An 18,177-nucleotide genomic window follows, 5' to 3' on the forward strand; every position below is an offset into this window, starting at 1 on the left:
AAATTTTCTTTTTATAGAAAATTTAAGATATATTTGCTTTTTAAGAGACATTTACGATATATTTGCTTCTTAAAAGAAATTTACGATGTATTTGCTTCTTAAAAGAAATTTACGATATATTTTTTTTATAGAAAATTACCCATAAATTCCCTTTTTTATAGAAAATTTAGGATAATTTTTTTTATAAATTTTTCTTTTTTTAAATAAATTATCGTTAAAATTCCATTTTAATAGAACATTTTTGTTAGGTTAGGTTGATAGAAGGATGTATACTACATCAAATAAAAAAAGAAGAAAAAAAGTTCAATGAATGAATTATTTTTTTCAGTGTCCAGAAACTCAGTCTTTTGAACGTAATTCCTAAGAATCTTCTAATCAAGATTAGAATGTTATTTCCGGCATAACATCACTTCCAAGATATTTGGATCAAAATTCGACGAATGCCTGGCAGCGGCAAAGAAAGTGCTCCAGAGTTTCACTGTCCTCTCCACATGCTCTACATTCGTCTGAATCCACACGTTCAATTTTCATAGATGTGCTCGTAATCTTGTGTGTCTACTCAGATTTTTCGATTTGCTCTTGTCAGGGTCACCCCATAGGATCTTCGTGTTTCTACTCATTGTTTCATTATTCTAAAAGACCTTATGGGAATACCTTACCTACATCTTTAGATTAGCTTTTATTGCATCGAATGGTTTTGAGTTTGTAAGGTTAACTGCCTCGAGCTATTACATTCGTCCTTTCGTTGCCCACTACTCCCAAGTGCATTGGTGTCAATATTATGTAAACCTTACCTCTCTGAGAGTATGCAGTTAAAGCTCTAATACTAAAGTTATTGTTAAAGTTTCTTTTTTATAGAAAATTCTTTTTAAGCTTTTATTGTTTCCTAGATATACGAATTTTTGTATTTAATTTATGAGGGAGGTGCCACGCCCCCAATTTTTAGTCTGCTCATTTTATCTTTACTATTCATAAAGATCCTTATAAGGATTATAAAAGTTATACTTTCTTAGATATCCTGATTTACTTTATTCTTTATATGAGAGGGGCTACGTCCACTACAGGCTTGAAATTTCGTAATAACAAGTAGCCTGTAATTCCTTTTAAATATACAGGAAGATTTTTAGAGATAAAATTATTAGAAAATATTTTTCAAAAATGTGTTTCTTCAAAAACTTTCTCTTTAAAATGTATGCTGGGTTAGTAACTATTAAAAAGGTACACAATACTATTGTAGAATTTTGTTGTTTTGGTTTGTGGCAAGAAGAACGTAATTTTTTTTTTATTTTTCATGGAGCAACACTATAAAACCATGCAAATCCCTCAAACGTTTTAGAACGTTTTTTTTTGTTCCGTTTTGAAAAATTTTGTTTTCTTTTTGTTGCTGGTAGTTGTTGTTCTGTTACCACATTATTGTTGTTAGTTAAAGTTTTTATTTCAACATTTAGTCACACTCTTGGTTTGGGCAATGTTAGTTTTTTATTTTTTTTTTTTTTTTGTATACAGACATTCATATGTATAAGTAGTAAAATGCTCTTTGGTGGCTTTAGGTTCAGTTCATACTGTTTATGTTGCTTTTCTGTTTTGTTTTGGCTCAACAGGAATAAAAAAAAAATAAATAAAAAGTAACGTATAAATATATTGTTAGTTTGGCTATAAGACGAGTTTTAGTACGTTTTACTGGTATGAGTATTTGTTTGTTTGTTTGCTTGCTTGGTTTTTTTTCCTTAAGGCCATTAAAGTTGAAAACTTTTATTGCATTTTAGGAAAGGGTTACTGACATGAACCTTGAGTTGGTAAAAATAAAAGAAATATACAAACAAACAAACAGCTAAAGAAAATGACAAGAAAGATGCGTTAGTTGTTGTTTTTTGCCATTGTTATTTTAGCTGTTGTATAAGAAAGTAAATAAATAGCAAATAGTTTGAAATTATATTTTCTTTCTAAACAATTTGTCTGTTAAATGTTTGTGTTATTTTTCTTTACCACCTTAATTGCTTAAAACAGCTGCCGTCTTTTAAGTATTTTACTAAATATTACAAAATTAAGTTTATTTTATGAAACTGCTTTTTTCTAGTACATTTAAACATTGAACTCTTTATGATTACAAAGTTCAGTTGATAATTTATAATTTGGTCTTGTATTACTAAGATCATATGACTGTCATCTAAATGTATTTTTTTTTTTTTGTTTTTAATACATTTTATTTTTATTACCAGTTGACCCTGAAACAAGTGCAAATGTTCGAAAATGTTTAGCTTTACTATTAGACTTTAGTGTAACACTAGCTTTAAGTCTTTAATGTTTGCATAAATAAAAATGTCAATATTAATATTTATATGTATTTATCTATATTAATTGTTGTTTTGTATTTCACTTCAAGATGAAGGTCATGTTTTGTATTTGAAGAAAAAAGTGTTTTTTTTTAATGTATATCTTTGAAAAGTTAATCTAGAGCATGTGTAGTAATAGTAATAAATTCATGAAAACGGTTGCATTTATCTAAAGCTAGTGTTTAGTTAATATTTGTGGTTAGCTTAGCAAAGTAAAGATTTTGTATCAGGCAACTTTTGAAAACAAAAGACTTAAGACACAAGCGTATATAAGCAATACTTTTTAATTACAATTAAAAGTTTTTTGACATATGAATTCCACACCAAAGAAAAATCTTGTTTTGATATGAAGCGTCTTCCTGAGAGAGAAGGACCATTCTGCATCAGAACAAGTAAGGATAGCAAGGTTTGGACTATAAGGCCGGATAACTAAATTTTTTTCGTGAACAGCCGCCGCGTGAGCTGATTGCCCCATTGTTCTGGTGTTTAGTTAGTTCTTTGCTTTTTTCCACAACAAAACTTTTAAAACGCAAAAAATTTGTATCAGACCACCTTTGAAAACAAAAGACTTAAGACACATACATATGCAAGCAAAACTTTTTAATTACAATTCAAAGTTATGGTTTAGTTCCATCTTTATGACATATGGATTCCCGTACCAAAAGAATATTTTGTTCTAATGTGAAGCGTATAACAGAGCATTCTGCATCGAAACAAAAAAGAACAGGAAACCCCCAAACGCTTAAGCTGGATCCGCAGCTGGTCTGGACTATAAGGCGAAAGAATTAAATAATTTTAAACAAGTAATATGATGTATCAAGCTTTCAGCAAAAAAAAACGAAAGACTTAAGACACATACATATGTAAGCAATACTTTTTGAATTACAATTCAGAGTTTGGATATGGTGTTGTCCCATCTTTATGACGTATGGCTTTCACATCGAAAGAATATTTTGTTGTAATTTGCAGTGTGTCCCAGAGAGAGTATTCTGCATCGGAATAAATAGGCATATCAAGGACTGAACTAGAAGACATGACTGCCGAGAGAGTTTTAACGTGAGCACCTGCTTTGACGGCCTTGTGGTCTTTTCCACCCAGTGGGTAGACTTGAGACCGGTCTACCATCGCCCTTTGTTCTTCAATAAAGAACTCTGGTGGTAATTTTTGTACATTGTCTTTGACCGGTCCATGCACAAGTACTTTGCTGAAGTACTCGAGCTATCCAATCTCCGACCATTGGATGGCGATACATGATAGCTAAGTGCGAGCTGTTTGCCTCATTGTGCTTGTTATGCACTGGTGGCTTTTTATACAGGCACTTTTCTCTAGTATTCGATTTCCAATTTCTGACCATTGCTGCTGCGTTGCTTAACATTTCAAGATACAAAAATCTCACACAGATAAAATGGCCTCAGTTGTGTTGGCAACAGCAATAGTGAGTGTGACACCTCCTTTATAAAGAAAATATCAAATAATCCCACTAGGACTAAGGACTAATTGATAGACTATAAATAGGGCTTGTGGCACCACCCATATGAAATTAAAATAACAACCGTTTTTCTCTTCTTTAATAGAGTCAGAATCTTCAAATTTTGTAAGAAAAACGTTAATGATATTTTTTGAACATTGGGGAAAAAATGGACGAACTTTTATTAGGGGACGCTTAGAACGTTTAATAATAATTAAAAACATAAATTGTTGCGAAACTATCAAAGTGAAACTATTAAAATTTTCACATTTCTGCAAGAACCACTTTGACATTCATGTGGTAGCATGGCACCCTATAAGTGATAGCATCTTCAAATTTTATGCAAAGAACTTTAACATCCCCTAATAAATGTTTTTTTTATTAGGGGGAAACTATTACAGCTAGAATTTTTAAAATTTTGCATGAAGAACTTTAAACGTTTATGTGAGCATTTTAGGGGAAAATGGGAGACTTGCAATAAAACTATTGATGATCTTGTAATAGTTGGGCAAAAATCTTTCATCTGGAATTACTAGTAGTAAAAATTAAGAGTGTAGAATTAATTTTTTATTTATATAGATTTTAGTGCAACAAAGAAAACTGTATAAAACTACTTGCTTTAAAAAGTTATCTTTCAACTGATTGCTTACCAATGACCATACAAATTGACTTTACAAAAATATTTTTATATTACTCCATGATAATTCCACATTTTACTCTTACCACCTACTTCTACAATGTTTTTACATCAACAATTTCAAATAAAATTACATTTATTAAACAATTACTGCTTTAATAAATGTAAAAACTAAATTACTAACTTTTGATTTAACATATGTACGTTGGTTGGCACTACTTTGCTAATGCTATAGATATATAATTATTATGACAAGATATTCTTTAAGGGGTGGAATTAAATTGTATTTTTATCTTAAAACAATCTAGGTCAATTTTAAAAGCATTTCCTTTAGCAACAAAGTGTTAATAATTTACTCTATATAGAAGATAAAGAAAAAATGACATATGTATATGAAAATATATAATTAAACTTTAGAAAAGTGTTTCAAACTCAAGGGGTTAACATTATCTATATTTAGAATAATTTTTTTTTACTTATTAAGCAAAAGAATCTTTAAGTTTTTAACAAAATAAAACAAGTTAGCTTTATATGGTGTTAAACAATTAATTAAAATGTTTAATAAAATGCTTAAAACGTCTATTAAGTGTTAAAGTTAAATTGAGAAAATTATTTTAAAAAATGAATGAAAACTAATCAATATTGTTAATTAACATCAACACTTAAAATTTAACAGCTTTGTTTTATCTAAATTAAGTTTAATTTACTTTCACATATATTCTAATTTTCACACACTAGCACAAACAAACCTTAACGACGCCAAGTTTGTGCCTTAAGTCTTTTGTTTTCTTAAACCAGACACTACAAGAATATACATATAAATAATATGTCTACACGCTAGTTAAAGTTGTTTTGATAACAAGAAAAAAAAAAGAAAAACAAAACAAGGATTTTAACGATTCTTTGAAGTTTAAATTTTATATTTTCATATTCAAAACCAAAAAAAAAAAAAACTAAAACAGAAACTGCATAAATATGTATGCACAACACATAAGAGGTGGCTTTTTATATTAAGAACCTATCATTAAGCCAAGCACGTTTTATCATAAATGTATTGTAGAATAAAGAAAATACATTATTTAATGTCAGTATGAAAAGCCACAATGAACAATATTGTTAAAAAAATACTGGAAACTATTAAGAAAAACAAAAAATACAAAAAATAACCAAGCGGATGTTTATACGTTTTTTTTCTCCTGCATTTTAAATTTCTTAGTGTGCGTGTAAATGCTAATAGTAAACAAGATGGAAACTATTAATTTAACGGAAATCCATCATTGATTAAATAATATTCACAAAAAAACACCACAGAAATTTACAGATATTTTAACAATTTCTTTTTTTATATTGCTTTAACACGTGCTTTTTCTGCTAGTTATTTGTTTAAACTTTTAATGGAATGTTGTGTGGTGAGTCATTAAACTTTTTTTGGTTTTAGGTTAGTTATAATGATGTTGTTTTTATTTCGTAGGTTGTAGATTAATTAAATAACTTTGTCTTGGCTTTATTTAACGCTTTAGGTGTTTTCTTGTGACAATCGACTTGGTTTTGTTTATTTACACATCAGTAATAAATTCATTTGTTCGATTTCTTATTTCTTAATTATTTGTTTTTTTCTCCGAAAGAGCTGAAGCATTATATTAGTCGTTATGTAATAGTATTTCGACATAAATGTCAATATTTCAACATAAAAGCAAATGTTAATAAAAATAATTAAAATCAAAAAAATCTTGACAATTTCCTATAAAAAGAGAATGGAATGAATTTCTAAAAAAAAAAATTAGCGAAATTTTCTATTTTAGGAAAATTTAAGGAAAAGTTTCTATAAAAAATAAATTTAACGAAAATGTTCTATAAAAACAGAAATTATTTTCTATTAAAAAAGAATTAAAAAAATAATAAAAAAAAGCTCAGTTCTAGTTCAGTTCTAGTTCAGTTCTAGTTCAGTTCTAGTTCAGTTCTAGTTCAGTTCTAGTTAAGTTCTAGTTCAGTTCTAGTTCAATTCTAGTTCAGCTCTAGTTGAGTTCTAGTTCAGTTCTAGTTCAGTTCTAGTTCAGTTCTAGTTCAGTTCTAGTTCAGTTCTAGTTCAGTTCTAGTTCAGTTCTAGTTCAGTTCTAGTTCAGTTCTAGTTCAGTTCTAGTTCAGTTCTAGTTCAGTTCTAGTTCAGTTCTAGTTCAGTTCTAGTTCAGTTCTAGTTCAGTTCTAGTTCAGTTCTAGTTCAGTTCTAGTTCAGTTCTAGTTCAGTTTTAGTTCAGTTCTAGTTACGACATTTTTTTTTTTGAAATTTAGCAAAATTTATCTATAAAAGAATAGAGAATTTAGGAAAATTATCTATCACAAGAGAATTTATCAAAACGAGAGAATTTAACGAAATTTTTTATAAAATGCAAATTTATCGACAATTTTCTATAAATTTTCTTTTAAAGAAAATTATCGAGCATTTTCTATAAAACAAATTTATCGAATATTTTTCATAAAAAGAAAATTTAACGAAAATTTTCTCTGAAAAGAAAATTTATCGAAAACTTTCTATAAAAATCAATTTTTTCGCAAATTCATTGAAAAGAAAATTTTTTAAAATTCTCTATAAAAATAATCTTTACCTAAAAAAAAATATTGAAAAATTTCAAGTAATAATTTTATATTTTTTTCAATTTTGTTTTTATAAAACATTTCCTAAAAAATCAGGTATCTTGTTTAAGTCTTTCGTTTTCTCGGTATAACTTTTTGTACTTAAGCTCATTTTACAAAGGTAATTCAATATCTATTTAAGTTTTTTATTATTATTTCTACAAGTCAATCACCTTTTTTTAAAATAACTTAATATTTTGTCATTATTTCTTTATTGTTCAAAAAGAACAATTAGAATCAACAATAAGGCGTATTTGGCCCACGTACAGTTATTAATATAAGACCAAAATTGGCAAATGAAGTATGTCATAAGTAGAAACAAAAAACTGTTAAATTCATTACAAAAAGGCAATTAAAAAATAATGAAATAAAATAAATATAAAAAGTATTTTCTTAGTAAAGTTTATTACAAAAATATATATTTATAAATTTCAGCGTGATTTTAATTTAAGAGGGTATCATGTTTTTAAAGGTAAAGTTATTATGTCATTGTGTTATTTCTGTTTTGTTTTTAGCGCAAAGAAAGGAATACAGGGTGTTTAATTTGATATAAAATGTAGAAGTGTTAATAGCTTCTCTGTATTTGTTATTTTGTTTCCCACTTTAAAGTTTATTTTTCATTGAAGATCTTTAATGTATACAAAAAAATCTATATAAAACGTACATTCATAAAATCATGATTATAGCAGAATACTATATTATTACATGTTTATTTCTAAGCTTATTAAAAAAATCTTTATTTTTTATGAAAAATTCTCAAAAAAAAAAATAAATATAAAAAGTATTTTCTTAGTAAAGTTTATTACAAAAATATATATTTATAAATTTCAGCGTGATTTTAATTTAAGAGGGTATCATGTTTTTAAAGGTAAAGTTATTATGTCATTGTGTTATTTCTGTTTTGTTTTTAGCGCAAAGAAAGGAATACAGGGTGTTTAATTTGATATAAAATGTAGAAGTGTTAATAGCTTCTCTGTATTTGTTATTTTGTTTCCCACTTTAAAGTTTATTTTTCATTGAAGATCTTTAATGTATACAAAAAAATCTATATAAAACGTACATTCATAAAATCATGATTATAGCAGAATACTATATTATTACATGTTTATTTCTAAGCTTATTAAAAAAATCTTTATTTTTTATGAAAAATTCTCAAGAAACTGTTTACCAAAAGCTAAAATAATACTTGCAAGAGGTAAACATTCATTTACCAAATCATACAGATACACACAAGCTGCCATTAAATATTTTGAAGATTCTCAGGCTTGTTTTTTGTATTTTTCTGGTGTGAGCAAATGATAAATGTTAGTTTTGAAAATTGAATCATATGAATTCTTGGAATTTTTTTAAGAGATAAGGTACAATTTTTTCAGTTTATGTTTATTTTGGTTCGTTTTTTGTTTTTCAAGGGTATTTGGCAGAAATATTAAAAAAAACTAAGATTCTGACAAAATAAACAAAAAAATGTCATTTTGTTTTGAAGAATGAATAAATTTTGAAATGATATCAATGGCTTGAGTGGGGTTTAAATTTAGGCTGAAAATATATTAATCTCATCATGGGTAACTTTTAATATTTCTGAAAACAACAACCTAAAAGCTTTATTCATTTCCTTTCAGGAAATCTAAGTTTTTCTTCTAGAAACTAAACCAAAATTGCTAAACTACCTTGACAGAAAAACAAAAGACTTAAGACACTAATAAATACCAGTTTCACTGTTTAATAAATTCACTTTTAAAACAATAATATACAACAATTGTTTTATTCATTCTTTTTATTACAGATGTCTCATCGACAATGGACACCACAATGCCACCACCACATATGATGATGGCAATGGAAACCACAATGTCACCGGATTCAAAGCAAGAAGATTCTTCAACAACCACAACAACAACGAGTACAACAACGGAAACAAATAAATTAATTGAAACAACAAATGAAGGAGAAACTTCATTGCCAATGACAACAATTGAACCGATTATGACAACAGAACCCACAACAACACCTACAATACTCAATGAGCAACAGCACAACAACCACATGTTGATGATGAATGAAATGCTGATGAATGAACACCATAATCATGAACATAAACCACAAGAAGAACAACAACATATTGAGCATCATCATAATATAAATGAAGAGGATCATATACAAAGGATAAATGAACAACATGAACATGAAAATCATAATCATCCTAACCATGATCATGAACATTATGATCATCATCAACACCTGTTGACATCTACTAGCACCACTGAGAAATTCAATGAAATTGAACCTCAAACTGAAGAGCACATCAATCAAATTTCTGCCGAAGTTGAAGATGATGTTAAAGACTTGAATAATTTTAGACATCCCGCTACCTTAATCACAGCTAGTCAAAGTGAAGAATCACTTAATAGAGAAAAAGACACTTCGAAAACATTGGAAGAGCATGAAGATCCATATCATGCTCATATATTGTCGGAGAATCATGATCGTTTGGCCGAACATGAGGACTATCAAATGTTATCCAGTACTGAAGAATCTATGGATACAGTAACAACAACAACCACACCAAAACCTTTGGAAAATACTCAAACTAATGAAAATGAATCAATTGCCAAACCTGTCATACTATTTAATGGTGTTATGCACAATGAAACCACAGAGGGTAGGGCTAGAGCCATCAATATGAATGACAACGATGATGATGATGACGAAGAACAAGAAAGTATTTTAACAACATCAACAACAGTAGCCACACCTGTGGGACCAGTAATTAGCATTACTGAAGGACATCAAATGCATGAACACAATCATGAACACCCACATGATCATAGTACACACGATCACACGGTACATGATCATAGCACCCACGATCACACTGCCACACATGATCATACCCATACAACTAACGATATGGCCGAAAATAATGAACAGCACATGACCTCTTCTAGCACCACAGAAAAGTCTCATGATATGCCAGCTGTTTATGTTTTCAATGGTGAGGGTCGTTCCGTTGACTCTTCCATATCAGCCGAAGATGAAGATAACTTAAATTATCATTATAATTTTGTGACAACACAACGAGCCCACGACAATCATGAGCAAAAAAATTCTCCATTCAAAGACTTAAGCGATGTCAGCATGGACGACGACGATGACGATGAGGCCAAAACACATGAACATTTACATGAACACAATGGCCATAATCAACATTTTGCTATACATGAAAATACCAAAGAGGAGATGTCCACTAGTGCGCCGATTGTTAATAATGCCACAACAAACCCTGATGAGGAGCCACAAATGAAAATAACTGAAATTACTGCAGCCGGCGATACAATGCATCGTGAATGTATGGCAGATGGCAAAAGTTATAAGGTAAGTTTTTCATTTATGTGTGAGAGAGAGAGGGAGAGGAGTGAGGAGAGAGGTGAATAAAAACGTTAACAATTTGTAGTAAAATAATGTCTGAATTGACCCTGTAGATGTCGTTTATTATTAGTTTATAATAAAGATTTTTTTCTAAGGAATGTTTATTAAGTGAACATGAACAGTTGAAAAAATTCAATATTTTAGTTTTTTTTTAGAGAGATAATGACAAAAGGTGCATAAATAGTTGAGTAAAATGACGAAAATCAATTAATATTATTAAATTGTTTAAACTAAACATAAAAACTTAAATACATGATAATAATTTTAATAATAATCATAACCTTTGGACAAAGTCAACATACAACATTTCAAATAAAAAAAATTGAGCTTACAGTTTGGGCTACAGTTTAATCAAGACTACAAATTGGTACATAGTCTTGACTATTATTTAGTCTATTATTTCGATTTTAGTTTGTAATGTCGATTACAATTTATACTAGATTCTATATAGTATCGTCTAGGGTCTCAGCTAGACTATAGTCTAGAATATAGTCAATAGTTTAGATTACAGTGTAGATTAAAGTTTAGTCTCGATTATAGTTTAGTCCACAGTCTCGACTATATTTTCAAATAATTTGATCTTAAGACTTGATCATAGTTTGTTCTATAGATTCTACTAATTTTGAATTTGTAGTCTCAACTGTAGTTAACCAAGAGACTAAATTATAGTTTCGACTATGTTTAGTCTACAGTTTATAGTTACGTATATAGCTATATTTTAGTATATAGTCTACAGTATCGTTAACTGTTTTAGATCAGTCTATAGACTCTTCTGTATTATGTTTAAAACATCAACTTTAGTGCATAACATCGAGTATAGTTTAGTCCAAAGCTACGACTATTACTACTATATAGTTTCTAGCATAGTTAAGGCAAAAGTCTCTACTATAGTTTGAGAATAATGACGACTATGGTCGTTAAGTTAAATTAAGTCCATAGTTTCATAGTTTAGTCAAAAGTCTCTATTTTAGTTTGGGAATAATTTCGACTATGGGCTTGTCTATAGACTAAAGTTTTATTCTCGACTTTAGCTATTCAATAGTTTCGTCTATATTTTTCGTCTGAAGTCTCAGCAATATTTTACTCAAGAGACTCTACTATAGCATAGTAAATGTATTGATTGTATGTTGGTCTATAGTTAGTCTAATTTGGACTAAGTTACACACTACATGTTGGTCTACAGTATAATTTGTCCAATATCGAAGTCTGAAGTCTCAGCAATATTTTACTCAAGAGACTCTACTATAGCATAGTAAATGTCTTGATTGTATGTTGGTCTATAGTTAGTCTAATTTCGACTAAGTTACACACTACATGTTGGTCTACAGTATAATTTGTCCAATATCGACTATAGAGTATTCTCTTTAATATAGTCTGTTTTCTAAAATATAGTTTTATACTTATACTTTAACTATAACACCGTCTGACACTCAAAATTAGACACGGACCGGATGATATACTTCAGAAACTATAAATTTAAGGGAAAAAATGTGCGTTTTTAGTTTTTCATTTCGTGATCATGTGTCTTCTTAAAAAGACTTCCAAGTTTTAAAAAGTACATTTTTCAAAAAATATTTTAAAATACTTTTACCAAATTTGACATTGTTTGATTAGTAAATGTACTTTAAAATATTTTTTGGAAAATGTACTTTTTAAAACACGACTATAATTTAGTCCGAAGTATCTACTAAGTCTTAGTTTTAAGTTACAGTCAAAAATATATGACATGTGTTTCAACTATAGTTTCATCTATAGTCTCTAAGTAATTAAAAGTCTTTGCCATAGTTTAGTTATGGGGTTTGTCTATAGACTATAGTTGTGTCCGAAGACTTCATAGTTTAGACAATAGTCATAGTTTAGTAATTTTTCTTGACTATAGGTTGATCTATAGTCGGAACTATAAATACGTCTGTACTTTTGTCTGTAGTTCTGTCTAAATTACAAAAATCATGTTGTTCTATAGTCTTGACTACAGTTAAGTCTAAAGTTTACAATATAGTGTATCCTAAAAGTTAGTCTATACCCCCGACTATAGTCTGCTCTTAAAATAGTCTAAAGTCTTTCGTAAAGTTTCGTTTATAATCTCAATATAATTTGGATTACAGTTCAGTCAAGTTAATTCCTTCAACTTCTGAATCGGCTAAAGTTTAGTCCGAAACTAAGGAATAGTAGATAGATTCCTTAGTTAATAGTCTCGACATAGTTCGATCAATAATATCTGACATGTGTTATTTTGTTAACTATACTTGTCTTAGCATTTCAAGGATTTTCTTTTCCTGTTTAATATAAAATTTCATATTTAGTTTGTCTTTATACTGGAAAAAAACAAAACCTAATCTACAGACAAACACAAATCAACATTGTAATGTTACTTGTCAAGTGACAAAACGCCTTTAGAGAAATTTTGTTAAATTTTAATTCAAAACATATTTTTAAATTTATACAAATAAAATTTTCCTGCACATGAAATATAGACATTAAGAAATAAAACAAAATAAAATAAAATCAAAAAACTACATAAGTATATATGTACATAAATTACCTGATTATCATTACATTTGCTTTAGTTTTAAAGTCATTGTCCACATTAAATACAACACTTTGATTTTATGCCATTCATAAAGCAGACATAATTTTTTTCTACATATTTTTCTTGCACACAACGCAGCAAATATTATCTAAAAATATATAGAAATAAATAAATACAAAAATTAAAGAAAATAATACAACAAAATCATGTTTAAAAAAATTCACAAAAACTGGATCAACTAGGAAATGTTTTTTGATCTTTTGGAATCCAATATAAAATATAAATAAAATAAAAAAAATTTTAAATAAAAACATGAAACCATTGAAAGACATATATTACCAAAATGAAATACCAGTATGTGTGTAGACAAAAAATGGCTATAATCACCATAAAACTATAAAATTTTTTTCTATGCAAAAATCTATTTCAAAAAGAAACAATAACTAGTTTTCCTTATGATTGAAAAAAAATGCTAATACAGGAAAGCCATAAAACTAACAACAAAAAGGAAATTAATAAAAAAAAGTGTTTTGCCAAAAAAATGTATAGTAAAACAAGTTAAAATGTTAAAAGTAATATAAAAGGAAGAGTGAGATATTTGAAGTGTTGTATTTTGGTGACGATTAGAGTTACTCTAAAGCTTAGTTTTAATCTTGAATTTAGTTTTGTCATTAAGAGTATTTGATCGACTTTGCTTTAGTTTATTGTTACTAGTACAGTTTAGATTTTAGGCTAACCATAGCTTGGTTCTCAGTCCATAGTGTTCACTATATCTTAGTTTCAAGTCTCAACTATAACTTAGCCTACAGTCTCGACTACAGCTTAGTTCATAGTCCATAGTGTTCGTTTAGTTTCGACTATAGTTTTGTCTATAGTTTCAACAATGTAGTCTATTAGTTTGTAATTAAGCTTTAGTTGCAATTTATAGTCTATAGTCCATAATCTCATCTTATCTCATTTAAAAGTCTTAACTATAACTTAGTCTACAGTCTAGACTATAACTTAGTTTATAATTCATAGTGTTCATATAGTTTCGACTATAGTTTCGTCTATAGTATCAAGTATATAGTTTAAATTATAGTTTTATTGTTCATTATATCATAGTTTCAAGTCTCTACTATAACTTAGTCTATAGTCTCGACTAAAGCTTAGTTTATAGTCCACACTATTTATATAGTTTCGACTATAGTTTTGTCTACAGTTTTAACTATATAGACTAAACTATAGTTTGTAACTAAGTTTTAGTTATAATCTTTAGGATCTTGACTATAGCTTAGTCTATGGTTTTGACTATAGCTTAGACTCAGCTACAACTAAACCTTTAGTCTCTACAGCTATTAGTCTCAACTATTGCTAAGTTATAGGTAAAAGTATATACTAGTGTCGAGCATAGTTATGGCTACAGACTAATCTATAGTCTCGGCTAAAGCATAGTCTATAATCCTAGACTAGAGTTAATTTTTTAGTTTCAAATATAGCTTAGTTTAAGTGTGGACTATAGCTTAATCGATAGTCCATAGACTACAGCTATAGTTACAGTCTCGACTTTTACTTGGTTCTGTTTATAGAAAAGTATATAAATCTACTAAAGTTCAGTCCATACTCTTGACAATTGTTTAGTTAATAATCCCGTGTTAAGCTTAGTTATAGTCTTGATTTTAACTTCTATAGTCTGTAGTTTCGATTATAGTTAAATCTATAGTTTAGTCTATAGTTTCGACTTTGGCTTTTGTCGACTACAGCTTAATCTATGGTTTCGAGTATAGTCTATAGTATCGACATTTCTATAATTTGAACTTTCAGTAACATTATGGTGTCGAATAACTTACTTCCATATGCATAAGTTTTTAATAAAGTTGTTAATGGTTTATTGTAGGAATTTTGTATGGAGAATGAGCGTAATAAACCGCAAATAAACGATTGATATATTTATGAATACTATGCCTTCACTATAGCTTAGTTTTAGTCTATTGCTTATACTTTAGTCACAATTTAAATTTAGTCTATCGTGTTAATTACATTTAATATAATCTTGACTATAGCTAAGTCTCTACCCGACTATACTTTGTCTGCATTCTTAGCCTAGTCTTGCCTATAGTTTGTCTATGGTATAGACCGGATCCAGTTCAAGCGATTGGGGAGGAAATTATTTTTTTTTTAACTTATTTTCATTTTTATTTTTTTTTTTTCTCATTTTTATATATTGTGTATGAAAAAAAAAATCGATTTTGAGGTTGAGATGTTTTAATTTTTCCCCCTTGGACCCGCGCCTGCTCTAAACTCTAATAAAGAAGATTGCAGATAAGTCTATAGACTCTAATATATTTTCTTCTACCATTTTAAACATATGGATAAAGTACGGCTTATTTTTTTACTTACAGACAGACATTACTAAATCGATTTCCAAAAATTTCAAAAATTGAAAATTTGGACTTAAAAGACATGTATTTAAACAATAATTACAAACTTTTAAAAACCCCAAACAGTCTGGCGAAAAAAACTGCAACAAACTTAAAAAACAAACAATTTAGTTTTTGAAAGCATTGATTGACTTCATGGAATTGTATTTAAACGACAAACATTTTATTAAAGATCTCATTTACTACCACATATTATGTAATTTTCTTATGATTATATATTTGAAGTTGTACGTGACAAAAGTCTCAATAAATTATAGCACAATTTTTTTGAATTCATTTGCAAACTTCAAAAAAAAGTGAAATGTTTTTAAAAAAGAATATAAATTAGAGTTTTTTAAAGTCATTTGTGTAGTAATACGAAATTTTATAAACTTTCGTAGATTTATACTTAAGTTAGTTAAGAAGTAAAGGCTGGATTTGTTTATTTGTGTGAATATTTGTTAGTAACTTAAGGTTTGTGCAAATCTCTTGATACAAATCTATGCCAAGAATAATATTTTAAAAGTTTAGAAATAAAAATTAGTTATATTTTTAGAAAACACATCAGGTCTTATTGTAACAGAATAATAAATTTTAAAGGGCATTACATTTGTATCATTAATATGTAGGAGAGTCTTTAGATTATTACGAAAGTTAATCGTAGAATAATAATAAGCTGTAAAAACGTTTATTGCGTAAAATTATAATCTAACAGTAGACTAGACCATAAAAAAAATTTATCCAATGTTTTCTTGTTTTCGATTATTCTCAACAGAAGTAAAACCGAGTACTTCCAAATGAATAACATTTAGCACCACTTCAAAAGTGTTTATTGACTTCCAATGAAGCCAATTATTTAAACCAATTTTATTTTCGAATTAATTGATAAATGCGTGTTATTTATTTATGTTAATATTTTTTAAGACAAATTAGTTGTATTCTATAATACAAAAATTTCACTTCCTAATAAATTCCAAAAAATCATTTACATTACGTCCTAAGAATGACTTCAGATGTAGTGAATTTTGAATCACATAAAAAGGTATTCTTCAGTACTTTCACGTACGAAAATCTACTTCTTTGGAAGTTCTTTCAAATGAACAAAAAACAAGTTTCTGAAAGAAACTTAATATGGGGAGCAAATATGGTCAAATCCTGAAAAAAATTTAATGTATAGATTTTTATTTGTACTAAACATCATTGCGATATTAGTGTTTGTAAGAGAATTTTGGACAGTCAAGTCATTATCTGGAGTGGAATTTGTATCGGAGCAATGGTCAAATGAGACCTGATCTTTATGAGATTTGCCAAGATTATTATGTCTTGTATCAAACTTAATTGATCCACTTTCTATTGAGTTACAAGTATATTCAACGTATTAATGTGCCCTTTTTCGGGGGGTTCAGTTGTACGGGGGCTAAGTGAATTAATGGAGCGATTTTAATCATCTTTAAAAGGCCTCGTCTTTGGGCCTGTATCTTGCGCTCAAGCTTTATAAAGACAGCTAGCCAGACAGACGAACATGGCTTAATCGTCTTAGAATTCTAAGTCAATTGCTATACTTTCAGTTGGGTATACCCTCCCCCTAAAGTAGTGTTTCTTTTAAAGGTTCTCAATTTCGTACCAGCGCTTTTTAATAAACAAACGAAAATACAAATTAAAACCTTAAAATTCGACAAAAACACGTATGAAAGTATAGTCTGGCAAGACCGCCTATATGATACCCTACGACATGTGTAAATTTAGAAAATTTTATATTTTTCATAAATCAACATTTGTGTTGAATATTATCTTAATTCCAAAGTATTTGAGGAAAGAATATAAATTTTATATAATAGTAATGCAGACTTTCATTGTAATACTAATGGAAATTTAAAAAAGAAGGTTTTATAGGGTCTAATGTCAAATAAGATCCGAAAATTACAAAAGTCAATAGTGTCATTTATACCTTTATAAAACTTATTTGTTCACAGACGGACGGACATGACTTAATAAATTGAGAAAGTGATTATGATTGGATCAAATGTAGGACAAATATTTTTATACGTTGAAAACGACTATAGTGGTGTAGGGTATAATTATTTGTTCACAGAGTATTTAAAAGTCTAAAGAGTTCAGTCTCTGAGTATTTCAACAAAATATATTGACCTCTTCCCACAGCCTTGACTTATCAATCAAAACTGAACAAATGACTGGCTATCCACAAGTGACTGAATCGTTTCCCAACTTTTTGTATACCAACAACACCTTTTCTTTTAGCCAGCACCCATATTTACTTTTTTTGTTTTTTATTTTATTTTTTTTTTTTTTTCAAAATTGTCTATCACTTTCAATATGTTTAGTATATAACTGCTCAGTAATTATAATTGCAATTAACATGCAAATATTAAAAGAAAAAAGGCTTGTTTTTTTAAAGAAAAATGTTCATTAAACGTTTTGTGTTTGTTTTTTCACTTTAGCCAAAACAAAAAAAGTGAAACACATCTTGCTGACCAAAAAAAAAACGTAAATAAAAATTTGCATTTATATTTGTGTAGTTAATTTTTTTTTAGCAAAAGAAAAAAATTAACAAAAAATGTGTAATAAATACTTTCACTTTCAATATGAGTCTTACGTTGATTTACTTGACTTGAGAAAATAAAATAAAAACAAAAAATTGCTTTTAAGTAATTTTTCTTTTTTTTTTTCAAAACTTAAAGCCAACTCATGCCACACGTGCTATTTGTTGTTGTTCATGCTACTGCCACTAATAT

General features: G+C 28.3%; 2 protein-coding genes across 4 annotated transcripts in view; one reads left to right on the forward strand and one right to left on the reverse strand.

Annotated features, from left to right (window-relative positions):
* LOC111685293 (DNA replication licensing factor REC) overlaps positions 1-13,159 on the reverse strand; it is a 94,655-nt gene extending 81,496 nt beyond the window's left edge. The window contains exon 1 of the mRNA XM_046949282.1: positions 13,038-13,159. The gene's annotated coding sequence lies outside the window, so the exon portion shown is untranslated. The remainder of the gene's footprint in view (positions 1-13,037) is intronic.
* The window catches only part of LOC111685295 (putative epidermal cell surface receptor), a 61,596-nt gene that overhangs the window by 26,654 nt on the left and 16,765 nt on the right, over positions 1-18,177 (forward strand). For all 3 annotated transcript variants that reach the window (XM_046949280.1, XM_046949281.1, XM_023447550.2), the window contains exon 3: positions 8,853-10,441. In XM_046949280.1, the coding sequence (XP_046805236.1) occupies positions 8,853-10,441 (1,589 nt within the window). The remainder of the gene's footprint in view (positions 1-8,852; positions 10,442-18,177) is intronic.

The sequence above is a fragment of the Lucilia cuprina genome, chromosome 4 (assembly GCF_022045245.1).
Source record: "Lucilia cuprina isolate Lc7/37 chromosome 4, ASM2204524v1, whole genome shotgun sequence".
NCBI classification, from domain to species: Eukaryota; Metazoa; Arthropoda; class Insecta; order Diptera; family Calliphoridae; genus Lucilia; species Lucilia cuprina.